The sequence below is a fragment of the Candoia aspera genome, chromosome 3 (assembly GCF_035149785.1).
Source record: "Candoia aspera isolate rCanAsp1 chromosome 3, rCanAsp1.hap2, whole genome shotgun sequence".
NCBI classification, from domain to species: domain Eukaryota; kingdom Metazoa; phylum Chordata; class Lepidosauria; order Squamata; family Boidae; genus Candoia; species Candoia aspera.
Genome location: NC_086155.1, coordinates 97,073,930 through 97,093,823, shown reverse-complemented (window position 1 = coordinate 97,093,823; position 19,894 = coordinate 97,073,930). Strand labels below are relative to the sequence as shown.

The 19,894-nt window shown below is 39.7% G+C and overlaps 1 protein-coding gene across 1 annotated transcript in view; it reads left to right on the top strand.

Annotated features, from left to right (window-relative positions):
* Nucleotides 1-19,894, top strand: part of CDC73 (cell division cycle 73) — a 147,241-nt gene that overhangs the window by 46,550 nt on the left and 80,797 nt on the right. The window contains exon 10 of the mRNA XM_063298401.1: nucleotides 12,469-12,533. Coding sequence (XP_063154471.1) covers nucleotides 12,469-12,533 — 65 coding nt within the window. The remainder of the gene's footprint in view (nucleotides 1-12,468; nucleotides 12,534-19,894) is intronic.

Genomic DNA, 19,894 nt, shown 5'->3' with positions numbered 1-19,894 from the left:
TCATAACGTGGTGGATATAAACTTTAAAATACTGTGTATGTTATATGAACACTATAACACTGAATACCAGGAGGCAAAACAGAAGAGAATTGGGAATAGGAGAAAACGACGGACTTCGAGCAAAGTTTGAAGTGTTTTCTGGAAAGACTTCACAAACAATCTTGCAAAATGTAAATATAATGTTGGAAAAACGTTTTGAAGATTTTGAGAAACAAAACAAAATTTAGATAAAATAAATGAGAAAATAGATGGGGAAATAAAAAAGATGATTGAAAGAGTAGAAGAATTGGAAGTAGAGAAGGAAAATGAACTAGACAGAATAGCTCTTTTAGAACTAAGAGATAAGGAATTCAGTCTGAGGTTTAGGGGTATACCAGAAGGAAAGGAATATGAGATAGAGGAAACAATAGTCCGAACACTAGCAAATTTACTAAATTGGGAAGAAGATGGAAGAGGAGATTGAGAAGATGTTTCATATAAATTCAAAATGCGCACAAAAACATAATAAACCTAGAAACATATTGCTTGAATTTTCAACGAGAAAAACTAAAGAGATGATATTACATGCACACTTTGACAATAGAATTAGAATTAAAGGAAAGGATATTATTAGAATTAAAAGAAAGGATATTATTGTGCTCAAAGAAATACCAGTAAGAATTTTGAGAAAAAGAAAGGAATATGTAGGTTTAATGGAGATGTTGAAAAGAAACAACTTACCATTTCGCTGGGAGAAATTAGAGGGGGTAAGCTTTATCTTTCAGGAAAGGAAGTTTAAGTTGAATTCAATGCATAAGGTTAATGAATTTCTATAAAGATACAAAAAGGATTTAGAGCATATTAAGACAAATATCAGAGAAACAAGCAGCTACAACTTCTAAAGAATATGAAGAATTACTGGAATGATGGGTATTAGTTACATAACTTGGAATATTAATGGGGTAAATAGTCCCCCAAAAAGGAAAAAAAAAATATTTCACCTTCTTAAAAATTTAAATAATGATGTTATTTGCCTTCAAGAAACACACATTAAAAAAAAAGATGTAAAGTATCTAGTTAATAGAAAATTGGGAAATGAATTTGTAACAGCAAATGATAAGAAAATAAATGATATAGTATTATACATTAAATCTTACTTAAAACCATGTTTACTATTTTCTGACGATCAAGGGAAATTTTTAGGCATCGAAATTGAATTTCAAGATAGGAAAATAATTGTAGTGGGAGTATATGCACCCCATAAAGATACAAAGGTTTTTTTATGAGAATATAATGGAAGAATTATTAAAATATTCTTATACCAGTTGGATATTAATGGGTGACTGGAATGGGGTTACGATACCAGCATTAGACAGAAAATCAGATAAACAAAGATAAGCAGGGGAAATTACCAAAAATCTTTTTTGAATTAATGGAAAATTTAGCTTTGATAGACACACGGAGACACAAAAACGGTTTAATGAAAGACTATACTTTTTTTTCTGATAGATTCAAATCCTTTTCAAGAATCGATATGGTTTGGGTATCTAAAAATTTAGCAAATAAAATAATAAAAGCTGAAATTTTACCCAAAACATTTTCAGACCATAACCCAGTGAAAGTTATACTCAAGAGGATCTCTAAATGTACAAAATGGAGATTGAATGAGAGTATCTTAAAAAAAGAGTAATAGAGGAGTGTAAAAAAATTAAAATAAATTTTTGATATAAATTTGAACAATGAAGTGGACATTAGAACCGTTTGGGATGCTAGTAAGGCAGTAATGAGAGGGCATTTTATATCTTTGAACTATAAAATAAACAATATCAACAAAATGTTCAATTAATAATGAATCAAATCAAAATAAAGAGAATTACAAGGAAATTCATCAGACAAAAATTTAATATATCAAATTAAATTGTTACAACAACTTGAGCTTACAACAATAAAAGACATGGGAACAAAATTATGTTATGTAAAACAAAGAAATTTTGAATTTGCTAATAGACCAAGTGGATGGTTCGCTTACAAATTAAGAAAAGAGAGAGAAAAAAAAATGATTACTAGAATAAGAGACAGTGGGGAAGATGTGGTAGATAACAAAGGAATTAAAAAAGCATTTTTCACCTTCTCAAAGTTATATCAAAAGCAGGAAATTTCAGAAGAAATTGATAAGTATCTTAACAACCAAAATCTTTCCAAATTAACACAAAGTCAACAATTTAGTATTAATGGTCCGATTACTAATCAAGAAATTATAGATGCTGTAAAAAAAGTTAAAATAGGAAAAACACCGGGTGCTGATGGTATATCTACAGGCTACTCTAAATTATTTTTGGAACAAATTTTAACGCCATTTAAAAACTTAATGAACTCGATTCTGATGGGGTCTAAGATACCCGAGTCATGGTCTGAAGCCAATATTACTCTTATCCCAAAAGGAGAATAAGATCCCACTTTAACTAAAAATTATATGCCGATTTCTTTGCTTAATAATGATTATAATTTCTTTATGGCAATATTAGCTGAAAGATTACAAATAGTCCTCCAAGAAATTATAGATAAAGATCAGAATGGCTTTCTACCAAAAAGACAAAGACAACACAAGAACAGTGATAGATATTTTGGAGTACGCACATCATCATAATGAAAGCCAAATAGCCTTAATATTTTTGGACGCTGAAAAGGCCTTTGATAATTTGAATTGGAGATTTATGATTAAGGCATTGGAGAAAATGGAGTTTGGAAAAGACTTTATGATGGGGATCAAAGCAATTTATTCATCACAAAAATCCAGAATAATAGTTAACGAAGAAGTAACAGATAACTGTAAAATAGAAAAAGTGTCATGAGCTGTCTCTCTCTGAATAACACTCAGACACTGGTTTGCGAATCAGGCTCTGGTTTATTGCAGGGCAGGTACAGCGTCGGTAGAAAAAAGCTGAGAGTGACAGGAGCGCGCCGGTGCGGGGTTTAAATACCCCGCGCCGGTCAGCGCCCCCTCGCTCACGGTCACGTCACTCCCCTTTGTCCAATACGTTGCCCTGCCGGTGGGTGAGGGTTTCCGGGATTGCCCATCATCAGGTTTCCCATTCTTCTGCTGATTGCTTTCAGCTGGGCGATCCCCGTTGTATTGCCGCTGATGGCTTGGGTGGCTCCGTGATCCGTTTAGCTATTGTTCGTTAGCCGTTAGTCGTTGTGGGTTGATGGCTACTTATCTTGTACCCCTTTACCTATTTCCTTGTCATTGTCATGTGTGCCATTGCGCTGATGACTTTAGCTCAACGGCACTCATGACAAAAAGGAATGAGACAGGGATGTCCACTGTCATCTTTATTATCCATTCTTGTTTTGGAAGTTCTTATTAGAGAGATAAGGTTTGATAAACGAATAGAAAGGATAAAAATTAAAAAACAAGTATTTAAATTGAACGCATTTGCAGATGACTTGGTGTTTACTTTACAAAACCCATTAGATTTGATAGATTATTTATTGAAAAAAAAGAACAGAATTTGGAGAGGTAGCAGGATTTAAAATCAATAACCAAAAAACTAAAATATTGAGTAAAAATATGACTCAAAAACAACAAGAAATTTTAAAAGAAAAAAACTGGCTTTACAATAGAAAAGAAAATTAGATATAATTTTAGATAGGGTATAATACTTTCAGCTAATAACAATGCATTATTCCACAATAACTATGAGAAAATGTGGTTTGAGATTAAATTAGATTTAGAGAGGTGGAGTATGTTACAATTATCTCTTCTAGGAAGAATATCTGCAATTAAAACGAATGTGTTACCAAAGGTGTTATTTCTGTTTCAAACAATTCCAATTTTGATAAATGAAAAATCCTTTAAGCTACAGCAAAAAAACATCTCGAAATTTATATGGCAGGGGAAAAAAAACAAGAATTAAATTTAAACTATTGCAAGATGCCAAAGAGAAAGGAGGCCTGGGATTACCTGATCTTAAATTATATCTGGAAGCTTGTTGTTTTCTATGGATCAAAGACTGGTTAACATTGGAAGATCAAACACTTTTACAGTTAGAAGGACACAAAATTAAATTTGGCTGGCATGCTTATATCTGGTATGAAAAAGTAAAAATTAATAAAGAATTTAACAATCACATTATTAGAAAAATGCTACTTAAGACCTGGGACAAATACAAAAGAAGATTACTGCCAAATATACTAAATTGGATTGGATATCGCCATTAGAAGCCTTATCAAGAAGAGAAAGGTTAGGGGACCAGATTAAATGGTTAAGATATAAAGATCTATTAAAATTCAATCAAGGTGGTCTGCCTATTCTAAAATCTCGGGAAGAATTACAAAATGAAGGCCACACGTGCAATTGGTTTACTTACCTTCAATTAAACAAACAAGTTAGATAAAAAGAATTATAAGTTTAAAAAAGAAGAATCAGAATTTGAAAAACAATTATATTTAAATAATGATCATTTTATCACATAAATGTATAGAATCTTGTTACAAACAAATCAAGAAAATGAACAAGTTAAAACATGCATGATTAACTGGGCAAGAAATATTGGTTATGACATCCCATTAGAAAAATGGGAAAAAATGTGGACTAAAGATTGAAAGTTTTCATTATGTCATAATTTAAAAGAAAAAATTTGTAAGATGATATTTAGGTGGTACTTGACACCACAAAAAATAGCAAAAATGTACAATAACACCTCAAATTTATGTTGGAAATGTCAGCAAATGGAAGGAATGTTCTATCATATGTGGTGGACCTGTAGCAAAGCTAAAAAAAATTGGGCACAGATTCATGAAATGTTTCAGAAAAAAAATTAAGAAAAAGATTGGGAAAAAAACATATTTTTTTTAATTAGGTCTCTTTGATGGTGATCAACAAGAAAAATATAGTAATTTGATGCTTTATATGATCACAGCGGCCAGATTAGTATATGCACAGTATTGGAAAAGGGAAACTATTCCAACAATGGAAGAATGGATAATAAAACTCATTGAATTAGCACAAATAGCAAAATTAACATGTCTAATGAAAGATAATAATATTATGAAATTTAAGGAAACGTGGCAACCAATTCTAGATTACCTGTATTCAATTGTTGAAAATAAAGTAATGATATTGTGTTTCTTACTGTAAAGAAGCAAATATTTAGAAATAAATAGTAAAATAAGAGTTCAAAATTATCGGGAGTTACATTAGGGTTTTCAATATATATCTTTAGCTAGTTTAGTTGGAAACCTTTTACTTATATGATTTTATATATGTTGATACACCTTTTTTTTTTTTTGAGAAAGAAAGGTTAAAATCATAAGATGTATCACTAACGTAGTACATTATAGCAAGACGTGTAGAAATGTATGTTGATTTTTTCGTTATTTTGTTTTGTTGAAAAAAATTTTTGTACATATTTTGTAGAATTTTTTTGTGGAAATGTTTAATGAATAAAATTTTGTTGAAAATCAAAAAAAAAAAAAAAGGGAAGTATGCCATTATTGTCCCATGTACAAAGGTAGCCAAACTACATGGGGATTAGTTTAAGTGTGTGCCTCTATAAGGTAAGGGACTGCTGCCTCTTGAGCAGCCCCCACCCATTTATCTCCCCCCACCACCACCAACCGTATTCCTCGGCGGTGGCAGTGGCTCAGGTGGCTCTGGGGCTGAAGTGGAGGCCTGGAGCCTTCAGTAGTCTCAGCCAGCTGCCGATGCCCTGAGCCTCTACTTCAACACTGGTGCTGCCACCGTTGCTGAGGAGTGCCGCCTCAATACCTGAACTACAGCCAGCCACCACAGTGCAGAGCCCCAGCTGCCAATGCTGCCCACGCTCTGTATGCCGTGTCCCAGCTGTCCTTCACTGTCATCTTCTTTCTGCTGCTGATGAGGCACGCCCGGCCTGGCCCTATGCCAGGCAGCTGCAGCATGCAATTTGAAGAGGAGTGGGTGTGGCTTTCTCATGAGCTTTTGGAAAGCCTCAGAAGTATCGCAGGAAGCACCGAAAGAAGGCTGCATGTAATTTGGAGAAGCGCACATGCAGTTTGGAGAAGAGCACACATGGCCACGGGAAGAAAGCCTGGCGTGGCTAGCAGCTTTCTTGCATAGGGTCAGGCCAGGAGCGCCTTGTCAGCAGCAGGAGGAGGAAGAAGGCAAATGTCATGAGCCCTGATGGTGAGCAAGAGGGGGCCCCTATCCAGGGGGGAAAACGCATGTGTAGTAGCGAGAATTTGAGCAGTCATTCAAAGAGACACAGAACAGACCCGCCTTGAGTTTTAGGGTTTATCTGTATGGGTTTTCCCACGCTCCTTCAGTTTGGTAGGATTTTCTGTCTAATGTAGCAGTAATAAAACACTAGAGACTTATTCCTCGTCTCAGCGTGGTTCCTGCTTGTTAGGACAGCTGGGGTGGTAGGGTATGCGGAGTGCAGGGCAATGGGGGCAGCTGGGGCTTTGCACTGTGATGCTGGGGTGGCTAGCCATGGTGGGGGGCTTGAGGCAGCACTCAGTGGTGGTGGTAGTGCTAGGGCTGAAGTACAGGCCCGGGGATGGCAGTGGCTGTCTGAAACTGCAGAAGGCCCCAGGCCTCTACTTTAGCCCCAGTGCTGCTGGTACTGCCACCACCACCGAAGAGTGCCGTTGTGCAGTGCAGTGAAAAGGGCAGAGATGGGGGGAGATAGGTGGGGAGAGTTGAAGCACCCCTGTGGTTTTAAGTGTAGGAAGGCTGCCAAGTGCCCAAATTTTGATCACATGACCGTGGAATTGATTGCAACAGCCATAACTTCGGGGACTGGGCATAAGTACCATTTATTCAGTGCCACCGTAACTTTGAATGGTTGCTGAACAAATGGCCGCTAAGCAAGGACTACCTGTATTTTACATTAAAATTGTGTTGAAAGTTGATTGCTGAATGTGGTGAGAGGGGTATATGATAGAAGTAAAACATGTGCGAGAGTAAATGAAATGTTCAGAGAATGATTCAACACTGAGCGGAGATCAAGACATAGAAATGTTTTATACCTTTGTGTTAAATGTATTTGTAGAGAAATGCATAATGAATGCCATTAGATATACTTCAGTTGGGGCCATGAAGTTATCTGTGCTTTTCTATGCAGGTGATGTCATATTGTCAACTGAGAAGCTGAATGATTTACTGCAGTAGATTATATGATGCAATGAGGAGTATGCATCTGAAGAGTAATGAATCATAGAGCAAGGTAGTTAAGGAAAATGGAGTAATGAATTAGAAGTTATATATAAATGAGCAAATAAATGCATTTATGTACCTTGATAGAAGGTAAGGTAAAGGTAAAGGTTTCCCTTGACGTAAAGTCCAGTCGTGTCCGACTCTAGGGGGCGGTGCTCATCTCCGTTTCTAAGCCTTGGAGCCGGCGTTGTCATAGACACTTCCGGGTCATGTGGCCAGCATGACGACACAGAACGCTGTTACCTTCCCGCCGAAGCGGTACCTATTGATCTACTCACATTTGCATGTTTTCGAACTGCTAGGTGAGCAGGAGCTGGGACTAGCAACGGGAGCTCACCCCGCTGCGCGGTTTCAAACCGCCGACCTTCCGATCGGCAGCTCAGCGGTTTAACCCGCAGAGCCACCGCGTCCCTCTTTGATAGAAGGTACCAGTTACTAAAAATAGAAAAACGAATAGAGAAATTTTAAGATATTCTAATACTGGCAGCATTAGAATAATTGAATAATAATTAGAATAATAGAATAACAGCATAATTATGTTAAATAAGTGAATACGAAAATTGCCCCATAAAGTAATTGAGAAGAATTGTGGAAAAAGAGTTTGTCAAGCACAAAATTTCAAAGTAAGATTTATTATTTGAGTAGATGGATAATTAGGAAATGGACGCGGTGGCGCTGCGGGTTAAACCGCTGAGCTGTCGATCAGAAGGTCGGCGGTTCGAAACCGCGCGGCGGGGTGAGCTCCCGTTGCTCGTCCCAGCTTCTGCACACCAAGCAGTTCGAAAACATGCAAATGTGAGTAGATTAATTGGTACCGCTTCGGCGGGAAGGTAACGGCGTTCCGTGAGTCATGCTGGCCACATGACCCGGAAGTGTCCTATGGACAACGCCGGCTCCAAGGCTTTGAAACGGAGATGAGCACCGCCCCCTAGAGTCGGACACGACTGGACTTTACGTCAAGGGAAACCTTTACCTTTACCTTACATATTGTAAGAATGCCATAGCAGACTTCCAGGGGCGGGATGGCGAACTGAAGGTGGCTCCTCGAAAGTGGAGCCGATGACCACAGAAATGACAGTCGTACAGAATGTGGAATTACAAGTGACAGGCCAAGAGAATGATTTGGAAAAGGATGCTTTACTGGATATACAAAAGAAACTGAAGTTTTAAAAATTAAAAGGAAAATACAAATGATAAACCAAGAGAATGACCTGGGAAATGTTTTCTTATTGGATCTACAAAAGAGGCTTGTTAAAGCCTCGAAGAAATCTGTGCAAAGGGATAAAGAAGAAGAGAAATCAAAACGCCGGCTGGGTGTGAGATCCCAGCCAGCCTCTGACTCAGAAAACAAAACTCTCTCTGAGTCAGAGGGGGAAACAAGCTTACTGGGCTGAAACTGGGAAAGCAAAACCCAGAGATGAGTCAGCAGCATGGGAGAAGACACAGATACTGATTGGTCAGTCTTCAGAGGAGGATTTGAATCCTCCAATCAGTGCACGCAAATGGGCAGAAAAGCTGATGAAGAAGGCAGCCCAATTGGCTCCAGAAGGGAATAGGTGCGCATAGGATTGGCATAAAAGGCAGGCGCGCAAAGAGCAAGTGGCCGGAGACAGCCAATACTTCGAGCTTGCAGTTCCAGCAGAGGAGTCCTTGCCCGCGTTGGAAACCTTGTCTGTAAATGGAGGGGAATCAGTGCCAGTGTTTCCTATCAGTGGATCCTGCAACCACTGCCACAGAAGATCTTCTCCTTGCCGAACCCAGCAGTCTCAGTCTCGCATCCAGCTTCTGACCTCTTTGTCATTCTTGTGCGTGTTCCAGACGCGCTTCCAGCCTTGCTTTGAGTTCTCAGCCATGTCCAGAGTCTCCAGTCCAGCCTCATTGTGCCTCAAGTTCTCGGCCTTGCCTTGAATCTCCAGTTCAGCCTTGTCAAAGTCTCCAGTACAGCTTTGTTGTGCTTTCAACCTTCAGCCTTGCCTTGGATCTCCAGCCCAGCCTAGCTGCGCCCCGGTTGCCCGACATTGCTTAGGAACTTCACATCTATCTTGTTGTGATTCGGGTTTTCAACCTTGCCTAGAACCTGTGGTCCAGACTGGTCATGTTGCAAGCCCTTTGCCTAGTCCAGAACCTCCAGTCCAGCCTAGTCGTGTGCCTAGTCTCCAGCCCCATCCGGAATCTTCAGTCAAGTCCAGCCTTGCTTCGAGTTCTCAGCCTTGTTCAGAGTCTCTAGTCCAGAGTATCCAGCCTGGCCCAGTATCTCCAGCTGAGCCTAGCCTTGCTTCAAGTTGTCAGCCTTGTTCTGAGTCTCCAGTTCCGAGTATCCAGTCCAGCCTGAGTCACCAAGCCCAGTCCAGTCCTGTCACTAGAACCAAGACTTGTCCAGTGAATCCAGTTTGGGCTCACCCAGTTTCATGGTGCCAGCCTAGTTCGAGTGGTGTTCCAGATCATGGACGGTAGTCTCCAGTTTCAGTAGTGCCACGTGCCCTAGTTTCTTCCAGTCTTCCAGCTCCTGTTAGCGAATCCTGCTCTGCTGTTTTACCACAGTTTCCTCCTGCAACCTTGCCGGTTTCCTTGTTGCTACCCAGTTGGTCTTGAACGAAACCAGTCTACCTCTTGACCATATGGACTTATTTATTGTAAATAGTTATTTAATAAAGAGTATTTTTTGATATTAAATCTGCCTGGCTGCCTCATAGCCTTAACAGGACACTGGGTGACCTTGGGCCAGTCTCACTCTCTCAGCTCAACCTCACAGGGTGGTTGTTGTAGGGAAAATAGGAGGAGGAAGGAGCATTAGGTATGTTCGCCACCTTGAGTTATTTATAAAAAAAAAGAAGGCAGGATAGAAAATTAATAATAAAGAAAAATCCTATGACAATATTTGATTGAATTAAAGATTAAGACTGTTAGAAGTAAAAAGAAGTAATATATAGAAAAGAGTCCCTTTTTGGGGGGAGATGCACGGTGATGGAAATTTGAAATATAAATAAATAAAGTTGTTTTATTTGATCAAGGTTGGAATAAGGCATTTTGTTGCAATATTCTGGCAAACCCTTACGGACTTTTTGCTGACACCAAGATTGAAAAGTTGATGTTTTATGGATTTACTTATAGATAAGGGATGGGATATGGGATGAAGAGAGATTTGTTTAACCTTATAGGGGTTGGAAGTCACTTCCATGTATATTTATTTTATTTTTCTTTATTATATTCTATCTTTTTTTCTTCTTTCTTTTTCTCTTATACTTTTTATTATTTCTATTCTCTTTCTCTAAGTTTAGTTTGTATTAATTTGTATTATTGTAATTAAAACTCTTAATTAAAAAAAATGCCATGGCTCAGTGATGTGAGCATACGGATGCAGAAGAAATCTTGGCTAAGCCCCTGACAGTAGAACCCAAGTAACAGGATTAATTATGATTTCTTCTCTATTTGCTTCTTAAAAGATATAAGGTAGCTTCATATGTTCATATTTTGTCTTAGCTGTATGTTCAATCACTAACTGCCTCTAAAATCCATTTCTGTTCACAGTGTAGCTAATGTACAGTTTTATTGAGTGCACTTTAAAAATAGATAAAATCAGTTAGCTTTAGTAGCAAATGTTCATTGTATAAAACATTACATTCTTAGGCATGCCTTAAACTAAAGATTAGATGGTACCATGAATAAACCTGTAAATTTAGTCCCATTAGCAAGTATTAAAAGCAAAAGGAAAAATCAGTTGTGATGCATAAGGACAGTAACTGGTTATTTGTCAGTATCTAGAATAGTTTTGTATCTATGAATAAAGTCATAATACTGAAATTTATCTGAACCTTTTATAACTTGTACAAATTTTCTGTCATCTGGGCTTACATAACTGAACATGCTCAGTTAAGAGATGTGCGATAAAAAGTGCTTTAACAGGGTTGGTAATACTTAGAGTTAAGGAGGGTTTTTAGAGTTAAGGAGGAATATTCAAGGCTGAGAATTACTTTGCAAATATTGTGTTTGATATCCTGCTCTGTTTTTTCTTGATTTAGGTTGAGAATGTGGTGTTCATTTTTTTTTTTTTAGTTTAGTTTTGTTTAAGCTGGTATATACTTCTTGCAAGTGACAACTATGGTTTAAGTGGTACCATGTCTCGTACTGTAGTTCCATTATAGAAATGGGTACCAGAAGCTGGGAAGAAGTTGTTTAGTACTACAAGTGCCACTTGTGGTCATTTTTCCTTCATTGGGAAATGAGAGACTTATTTTCCAGGAAAACTTCTCATTTCCTAGGGAATATTTATATTCATGGAATTGGCTGTACCTGTTATAAAATATTGTCATGTTTGTAATATTGTGATACAAGTAGTGCAGCAAGACATGTTGCTGTTAATATCTGAAGTCAAGGAAGGCTGGGCCTAGAGCAACACTACCACTGGATTGATACAACATCTGAAGCCATAATGCACATTGTTTTGGTTTGGCTTCATAAAATGTATGAACCTATCCATTATGATGTATAAATCACAGTTTATGGCATTTAAGCACATCTGGGTTTTAAGAACATATCCTGGGGATTTTCACAAGATATCTTCCATGATAGGTGTGGTTGGTCGCAAAACACTTGCCAGAAATCAGGCTAGTGAGATTGATCTCTATTACCCTTTCAAAACCCAAGATATACACATATATGTTTGTGTGTATGCTATGGGTGAGTGTGTGTGAGGGGTGTGTGTTTGTGTATGGCTGGATTCCTGTATTCTGTAGTAGGTATACTTCTGCAAGGTTATGACATCTTCTAGTTTGTAATAAAGCTTTTATGTAACCTGCTGATTCCTTGAAATTTCTGCCATTACTAGTTGCTGAGTTTGGGGGTGGGGTGAGCTCAAGTATCTGAAGAGTAGTGAATCAAGTGAGTACATGAAGTCTGACAGTCACCTACCAATTTCTAAGAATGCTTTGAGAGGCTGGAATTTGCTCAGCAGCATAATAGCACCCTATTTATTTACTTATTTCAGGCAGTGTGTCCAAAAAATAAAATTCCAACACAATCACTGGAGATGGAACATAATAGAAAAGCAAAGAAATGATTACTATTATTGATTGTTCCAATACCATCTGAACATTTAGTCTGTTTGAGATATATTTAATCATTATAAGAATATTGCTTCCTTATATGGCCTTTTTTTTTCTTGCAAACAAAACCAAAATCCACATTGGATCCGTTTCTTTTATTGTGATTTGTCAACCGATCTTAGTTGCTGTAAGATTGCCATGTCAGAATGCTCATTAAAGGGTTTTTTTTTGTTTTTTTTAATTCCACAGAGACGGAAGGTTTCAAGATTGACACTATGGGCACCTACCATGGAATGACTTTGAAGTCTGTAACAGTAAGTAAATATAATATTGGCTGAGATTATTTGTTGCAATGCTGTGTGAGGAAATATTCAGAATGTTTCTTACAGATGTTCAGTATTGCTTTCTACAGTGAGAAAAGTCTGTGTTGCGTGACAGCAAACATAAATTATACTGAGACAGGTTTGTATGTAGCTAAGGGTATATGCTCCTTTCCTTTGACATTCTTGAATTCTGCAATTCTTTGGGGTACCATTTTTTTCCTGGAATGATAGAATTTTTAACAGTATGATATTTTTAATATACTCTGGCACATAAACAGCTCAAGTTAAATAACAGCAGTGTAACGATTGCCTAAACCCAAATACTCAGTCTCACAAGCTCGGGCTTAAAGATAACTGATTTATTAAAGGAATAGTATGCAAATACAGAGAAAGCTGAGAATGAGCAAAAGCGCGCCAAATACAAACTTAAAAGCCTTGCTTGTAAGCAGATCCCGCCCCATCGCCCGTCAGGACGCTCCCCCTCCCAGGTGCTAGAAGCCGTTAGACGCGCCTGGGAAAGTAACCTTGAACAGGAGCGCAAACCCAAACATGCATTCCAAGCCCTCCAAACAACGGAGGGCGAAGGAATGGAAAAACCCCGGGTGAAGGAACACGGAACAGAAAAAGACATGTGAAACGTTACAATGTTAACCAGACATTGGAATGAGAACATGACATATTGCCCCCCCAGAAGAAACTAAGGAGCCGGCTTGTCAGGATAGGCAGAGTGGAATTGGGTGACGAGATGAGGGGAATGGACGTCTGGAGCAGCAACCCATTCAGGATGAGGGAAATGTTTCCAGCGGACGAGGTACTGTAAACGGGAGCGTAGGCGGCGGGAGTCGAGGATGGATGTCACCTCGAAGTGTTGCTGGTTGTCAATCATGAGGGGAGGTGGAGGAATGGGTTGTGGATGCCAACGGTCCGACGACAGGCAGGGTTTGAGTAAACTACAATGGAAAACAGGGTGTAAACGTTTAAGGTTGTGGGGCAAATCAAGTTTAAACGTAACAGGGTTGAGCTGAGCAACAATTGGAAAAGGTCCGACAAATTTAGGGCCAAGTTTCTTAGACGGTTGTGGGGACTTGATAAATTTAGTTGATAAGTAGACTTTATCCCCGACCAGAAAGGATGGTTCCGGGGAACGCTTTGCATCGGCATGGCGTTTATAGGTAGCCTGGGCATGGTGAAGAGCCAGTAGAATATTAGACCATGAGTCTTTAAGAGAGTCTGCCCAGTCAGCAAGGGTGGCTGGTAGCGGTTGAGGATGAGGAAGTTCAGGAATAGGAACAAAGTCACGTCCAAAAACTGTTTTAAAGGGAACTTGGCCAGTGGTTTGATGAACGGAATTGTTGTAAGCGACTTCAGCAAATGGGAGTAAATCGACCCAGTTGTCTTGTTGGTAGTTAACAAAAGCTCTGAGATATTGTTCCAATGTAGAATTAACCGCCTCTGTAGATCCGTCCGTTTCCGGATGCCAGGCGGTGGAAAGCGACTGTTTCGTACCTAAAAGTTTTAAAAATGCCCGCCAAAATTGTGACGTAAATTGTGTACCTCTGTCACTCACCAAACGGGCGGGGATACCGTGGAGGCGGTACACGTGGATGAGGAAGAGGCGTGCCAGCTGTTGGGCGGTGGGGATAGAAGCGCAGGGGATAAAGTGGGCTTGTTTGGAGAAAAAGTCTTTGACGACCCAAATGACAGTTTTGCGTTGACTAGGGGGTAGATCAACGATAAAGTCCATGGAGATGTCCTGCCAAGGGACAGATGGAGTGGCAACAGGTTGAAGGAGACCTTGGGGTTTGCCCGGTTTGCGCTTTATCGCCGCACATACAGGGCATGCAGTGACATACTCCTTTAAATCCTTGAGTAAAGTTGGCCACCAGAATTGCCGGCGAACAAGGTGCAAAGTTTTTACGTAGCCAAAGTGTCCAGCTAGCTTGTCATCGTGGCAGCGCTGGAGTATGGTTTTTCGCATCGCCTCGGGGACATAGAGACGATCGTTGCGCCAGGCAAAATTATCGGTGAAAGTTAAAAGGTGTCTATTGGTTTGCAACCAAGTATCTGTCTGAAGGTGGGAAAGCAACTGTTGTTGCAAATCGGAAGGAATTGACAAGTGCGGCGAGCGGCTGGAAGGCAAAGCGGCGGGAGGCTGATTTGATTGCGCTCGGGTCTGGCTGCGAGTTACTGCTGCCAAACTTAATTGTTTGTCGGTCCAGACGGTACCTTGGACCGTTGGCCCTGGGCCAGCATCTTGGGGTCTGCGCGAGAGTGCATCAGCTAAAAAGTTTTTCTTGCCTGGTATAAATTTAAGGGTGAAGTCGAAGCGGCTGAAAAACTCAGCCCAGCGGAGCTGTTTGGGACTGAGTTTTCAACTGGTGCTTAGAGCTTCCAGGTTTTTATGGTCAGTCCAGACTTCAAAAGGGTTTGAAGTGCCTTCCAATAGGTGTCGCCATGTTTCTAAAGCCGTTTTTACAGCAAAAGCCTCTTTTTCCCAAACGTGCCATCTTCTCTCTGTTTCAGTGAATTTGCGAGAGAGGTAGGCACAGGGTTTTAAAGCGCCAGATTGGTCAGCTTGTAGCAGAATTGCTCCTATGGAAAAATCAGAAGCGTCGACTTGTAAAACGAAAGGTTTAGAGGGGTTTGGATGCTGTAAAATTGGTTCTGTGGTAAAGATTTGTTTGAGCGCTTCGAACGCTTGCTGACAGGCTGGAGTCCATTTAAGGAGTGCGCCTGGGTTCTTTGAACGTCGCGTATCCCCCTGTCCTTTAGTTTTTAACAGTTCAGTAAGGGGGAGGGCGATTTCTGCAAAATTTTGGGCGAATGCCCGATAGAAATTAGAGAATCCAAGGAAACTTTGTAATTGTCTCCTGGTGCGGGGAGGCTCCCATGCCACAATAGCTTCTACTTTTGCAGGGTCCATTTCAATGCCCTGAGCTGAAATTCGGTACCCTAGGTAATCAATTTGCGACTGATGAAATGCACATTTTGACAATTTTGCGTACAACTCTGCCTTTTTCAACTTAGCCAGTACCTGACGCACCAAGTGGATATGTTCTGACATGGTTTCAGTATAAATCAATACATCATCCAAATATACCAGTACCCCCTTAAATAGGTGGTCATGCAAGACCTCATTGATTAGTTGCATAAAAACCCCAGGTGCCCCAGACAAACCGAATGGTAAGACTTTATATTGGAAAGCCCCAAGAGGACAGTTAAACGCTGTTTTCCACTCATCCCCTTGCCTTATGCGAATGCGAAAATAAGCTTCTCTCAAATCCAGTTTTGAGAAAATTTTGCCCCTGGCCAGATGTGATAACATATCTTTGATCAGGGGCAAAGGATATTTATTTAATATTGAGACCGCATTGAGCCCGCGGAAATCGGTACAAAGCCTTAATGACCCATCCTTTTTTGGCCGGAATAGGACAGGAGCTCCTACCGGGGAATTTGCCGGCTCAATGAAACCCCTAGCCAGGTTTTTGTCGATGAACTCCCTTAGCGTGGTAAGCTCTTTGGGAGACATGGGGTATATTTTTGGGTGAGGCAATTTTACATTTGGTAAAAATTCAATGGCACAGTCCGTTTTTCGGTGGGGTGGTAAGCGATCCGCTTCCTTTTCCCCAAATACTTCAGCAAAATCCTGATACTGATTGGGTAGTCCCTCAAGAGGTTGAAGCGTTTGCACAGTGGTATACGCTACCCCTCCACCCTCCATGTCCTCCAGTAGGTCCTTTTCGGGTACTTTGTAAAATCCATCTGCAAACGTCACAGTTCTATGCAGCCAGTTGATGAAAGGGTTTTGTTGCACAAACCAATCCGCTGCCTTTCCTCTCAGCTTGTTGGCAATGAAATTGACCTTGCCATGTTCAGACCGAAAGTTTCGACCCCAATCTTCTATATAGTGCTTGGCATTAGTAATAAAGAAGGAGAGCGTTGTGGGATCCCCATCGAACTTCACTCCAAATGGTGGGAAGGTTCTTGCCGGCTCAGCTGGCTGTGGCGGTGCCGCGAATGTCAGCGTGCGCCGAGCCCCCATGGGTGGTCGATCCCTAGGAGGTCTTGCCTCTCGCTCCCCCCCTTGACGGTCTGATCGAATCTTGCTTCTCCCCCGGGTCGACATGGTACTATGCCTGGGGTACTGTGACGGCTCTTCTTCCCAATCCTCCGAGGGTTGGTTGGTTACCACCACCCTCGGTGACAAGGGGACTTCATGCTCCCAGGTCAATTGTGGAGACCCCCTCCCCTGTGCTCTTTCCATGACAGTTCTATGTTCACTCCTGAGACTCTCCTGCATGGATATCAGCAGCTCGTCCAATTGGATATCTCGCAACTCCCGACGTGCTGCTCTTTGCGCTCTCGAGGTTAGCACTGGCCGACTTTTGGCCGCCTCCCGCTCTTCTTCGCTTCCCTCACTTGCGCGAAGTTGAGGTTCTGTCATCGCTAGCGTTCCCTCTTATCCAATGATTGGATGGGGCTAGCGGAAAATGGATAAAATGATTCTCAGCTTTATGTAACGATTGCCTAAACCCAAATACTCAGTCTCACAAGCTCGGGCTTAAAGATAACTGATTTATTAAAGGAATAGTATGCAAATACAGAGAAAGCTGAGAATGAGCAAAAGCGCGCCAAATACAAACTTAAAAGCCTTGCTTGTAAGCAGATCCCGCCCCATCGCCCGTCAGGACGCTCCCCCTCCCAGGTGCTAGAAGCCGTTAGACGCGCCTGGGAAAGTAACCTTGAACAGGAGCGCAAACCCAAACATGCATTCCAAGCCCTCCAAACAACGGAGGGCGAAGGAATGGAAAAACCCCGGGTGAAGGAACACGGAACAGAAAAAGACATGTGAAACGTTACAATGTTAACCAGACATTGGAATGAGAACATGACAAGCAGTTGCACAAAAACGAACATCCTTTCAAAAGGAGAATTCGTGTTCATGTTGGTAATTTCCTGAACAGCTGAAATCAGAACATCCCAAAAATGATGTTTCAGCCTGTACTTGTCTTAAAATCTCTGCTTTTATGGAAGTGGGTTTAGCGTTCACAATCAAATGCTATTTTGATATCCATGCGAGTAGGACAGATGCTACAGAACTAGCATAGAAATCTCATTAAAGAGTTTTGCCATCTGTATGCCTATATAAATCTGATGAATAAACACCATTACACAATCTAAAAATCTGTGCATCTACTTTTGGTTTACTTTCACTAATTCAAACATAAAATGATGCCTGGAATACGACGGTCTCAGAGCCAATTAGTGTTAACTTGCTTAACTTTCCTGTCCTGTGAAATAGCTTCATATGTTTTTATGTCATTCCCAGTCTTCCTGTAATTCAAATTGTAGACTTTTAAAAAAGCAACTAAAACTAAAAAAAAAATCAAAGTTTTGGTCTAAATTGTGTACTATGAGGAATACCCAATTCAGGATTGTATATGACAATTCAGTTTTCTCAAACTTGATACCTCACCTTCACAGATATTACAACTCCAGATTGCAACTGTCATGCAGGCTGAAGGAAATATGAATATGTTCATATGTAATTTATGTAGCATTAAGTTGGCAGTGGTTACTATAAGTCATGCTCATAATTCTCTTAAGATTTAGGAACTCCCTCTGGGAAGTAGCTAATGAATGTCATTTCATAATTGCAAATCATTCAACTGACTGAGTTATGGTTTAGTTTTTTGTGCTTATTATATGTAATAAGTACAGCAAATGATTATGTTCATAATTCCAATTTTGCAAATAAGTCTTGAAATTGCTATTCTGTAGAATGTAAGGATTGGAAGGACCCTTGGAAATCATCTAGTAGAATCTCCTGCCTGGGGCAGAAATTCACTACATCATCCCTGACAGATCACATCCAGTATCTGCTTAAATACCTCCAGTGTTGAAGAGTCCATCTCCTGAGGAAGTCTTCCATAGTTGAATAGGTCTTAAAATTAGAATTTATTTTTCTGATATTCAACCAAAATCTGCATCCTTGTAATTTAATCCCATTGTTCCTTGTCATGGCTTCTAGAACAACTTTGAACAAGTTTGTCTCATCTTCTACATGGCAGCCCTTCAGATACTTGAAGAGAACTATCTCCCCACAATCTTCTGTCCTCCAGGCTAAACATACACAGCACTTGAATTGATCTTCATATTTTCCTTCCAGGCCCCTTACTCTATTTATTGTTTTTCTGGACACACATTTTTCAATGTCTGTTGAAAAATATGGCACCCAGAAATGGATGCAGCATTCCAGGTGTGGTTTGAGAAATAGAGAGAAATAATGACATCTCTTCATCTTGACATTATACTTCTGTTGATGCAGTCTAAGATTGCATTTGCTTTTTTCACAGCTTCAGCACACTGCTGGCTTATGTTCAGTTTCTGATTCACCAGAAAATCCAGATCTTTTTCATACGTTCCCTGCCTGATTTTTCCTACTCAAATATAGGACTTTGCATTTGTCCCTGTTGAAATTCATCTTGTTGGTTTTTGCTCAGTGTCCCGCTTTTCAAAATCCTTCTAGATCTTCATAATGTCCTCCCATGGTCTTTGCTATCCCCACATCTTTACGTCATCCACATATTTGATAATCATTTTCTAGTGCTTCATCAAAATCATTTGTAAATATTTTGAACATGGTTTGCTATTTATTTATCATCTCCTTCCAGTTTGATACAGAGCCATTCATGTATGCTCACTGAGTACAATTGTTCAATCTGCTCTGTATTCATCTAATGGTAATATAGTCCAGCCCATATTTTTCCATCTTGTCTACTAGGATCCACAGAAGACCTTGTCAGGTGCTTTGTTAAAGTCCAGGCATTCCTGTAATAAACTAAATTGGTTGTTCTGTCAAGAAGGAGATTAAGCTAACTTGGCATGACTTGTTTTTGTTAAGTCCAAGATGGGTTCTGCCAAGCACTCTATTCTTTTTAAAATGTTTGCATACCAAGTCTTTAATAATCTATTATAGCATTTTGCCCTGTACTGATGTCAGGTTAGCCAGTCTTTAGTTACTCTTTTTCTCCTTTTTGTGGATAAAAACAACATTTGCCATTCTACAATTTTCTGGCAATAAGTTTGGCTTGATTTCTCAAAGATCAGAGAAAAGGGCTCCAGAATGACATCCACAAGCTCCTTCAGGATTTTTGGATGTAACTTATTTGGTCCTGGGGACTTTATTTTATTTTATTTTATTTTATTTTATTTTATTTTATTTTATTTTATTTTATTTTATTTTATTTTATTTTATTTTATTTTATTTTATTTTATTTTATTTTATTTTATTTTTTTTATTTTATTTTATGTCCTGCCTTTATTATTTTTATAAATACCTCAAGGCAGCA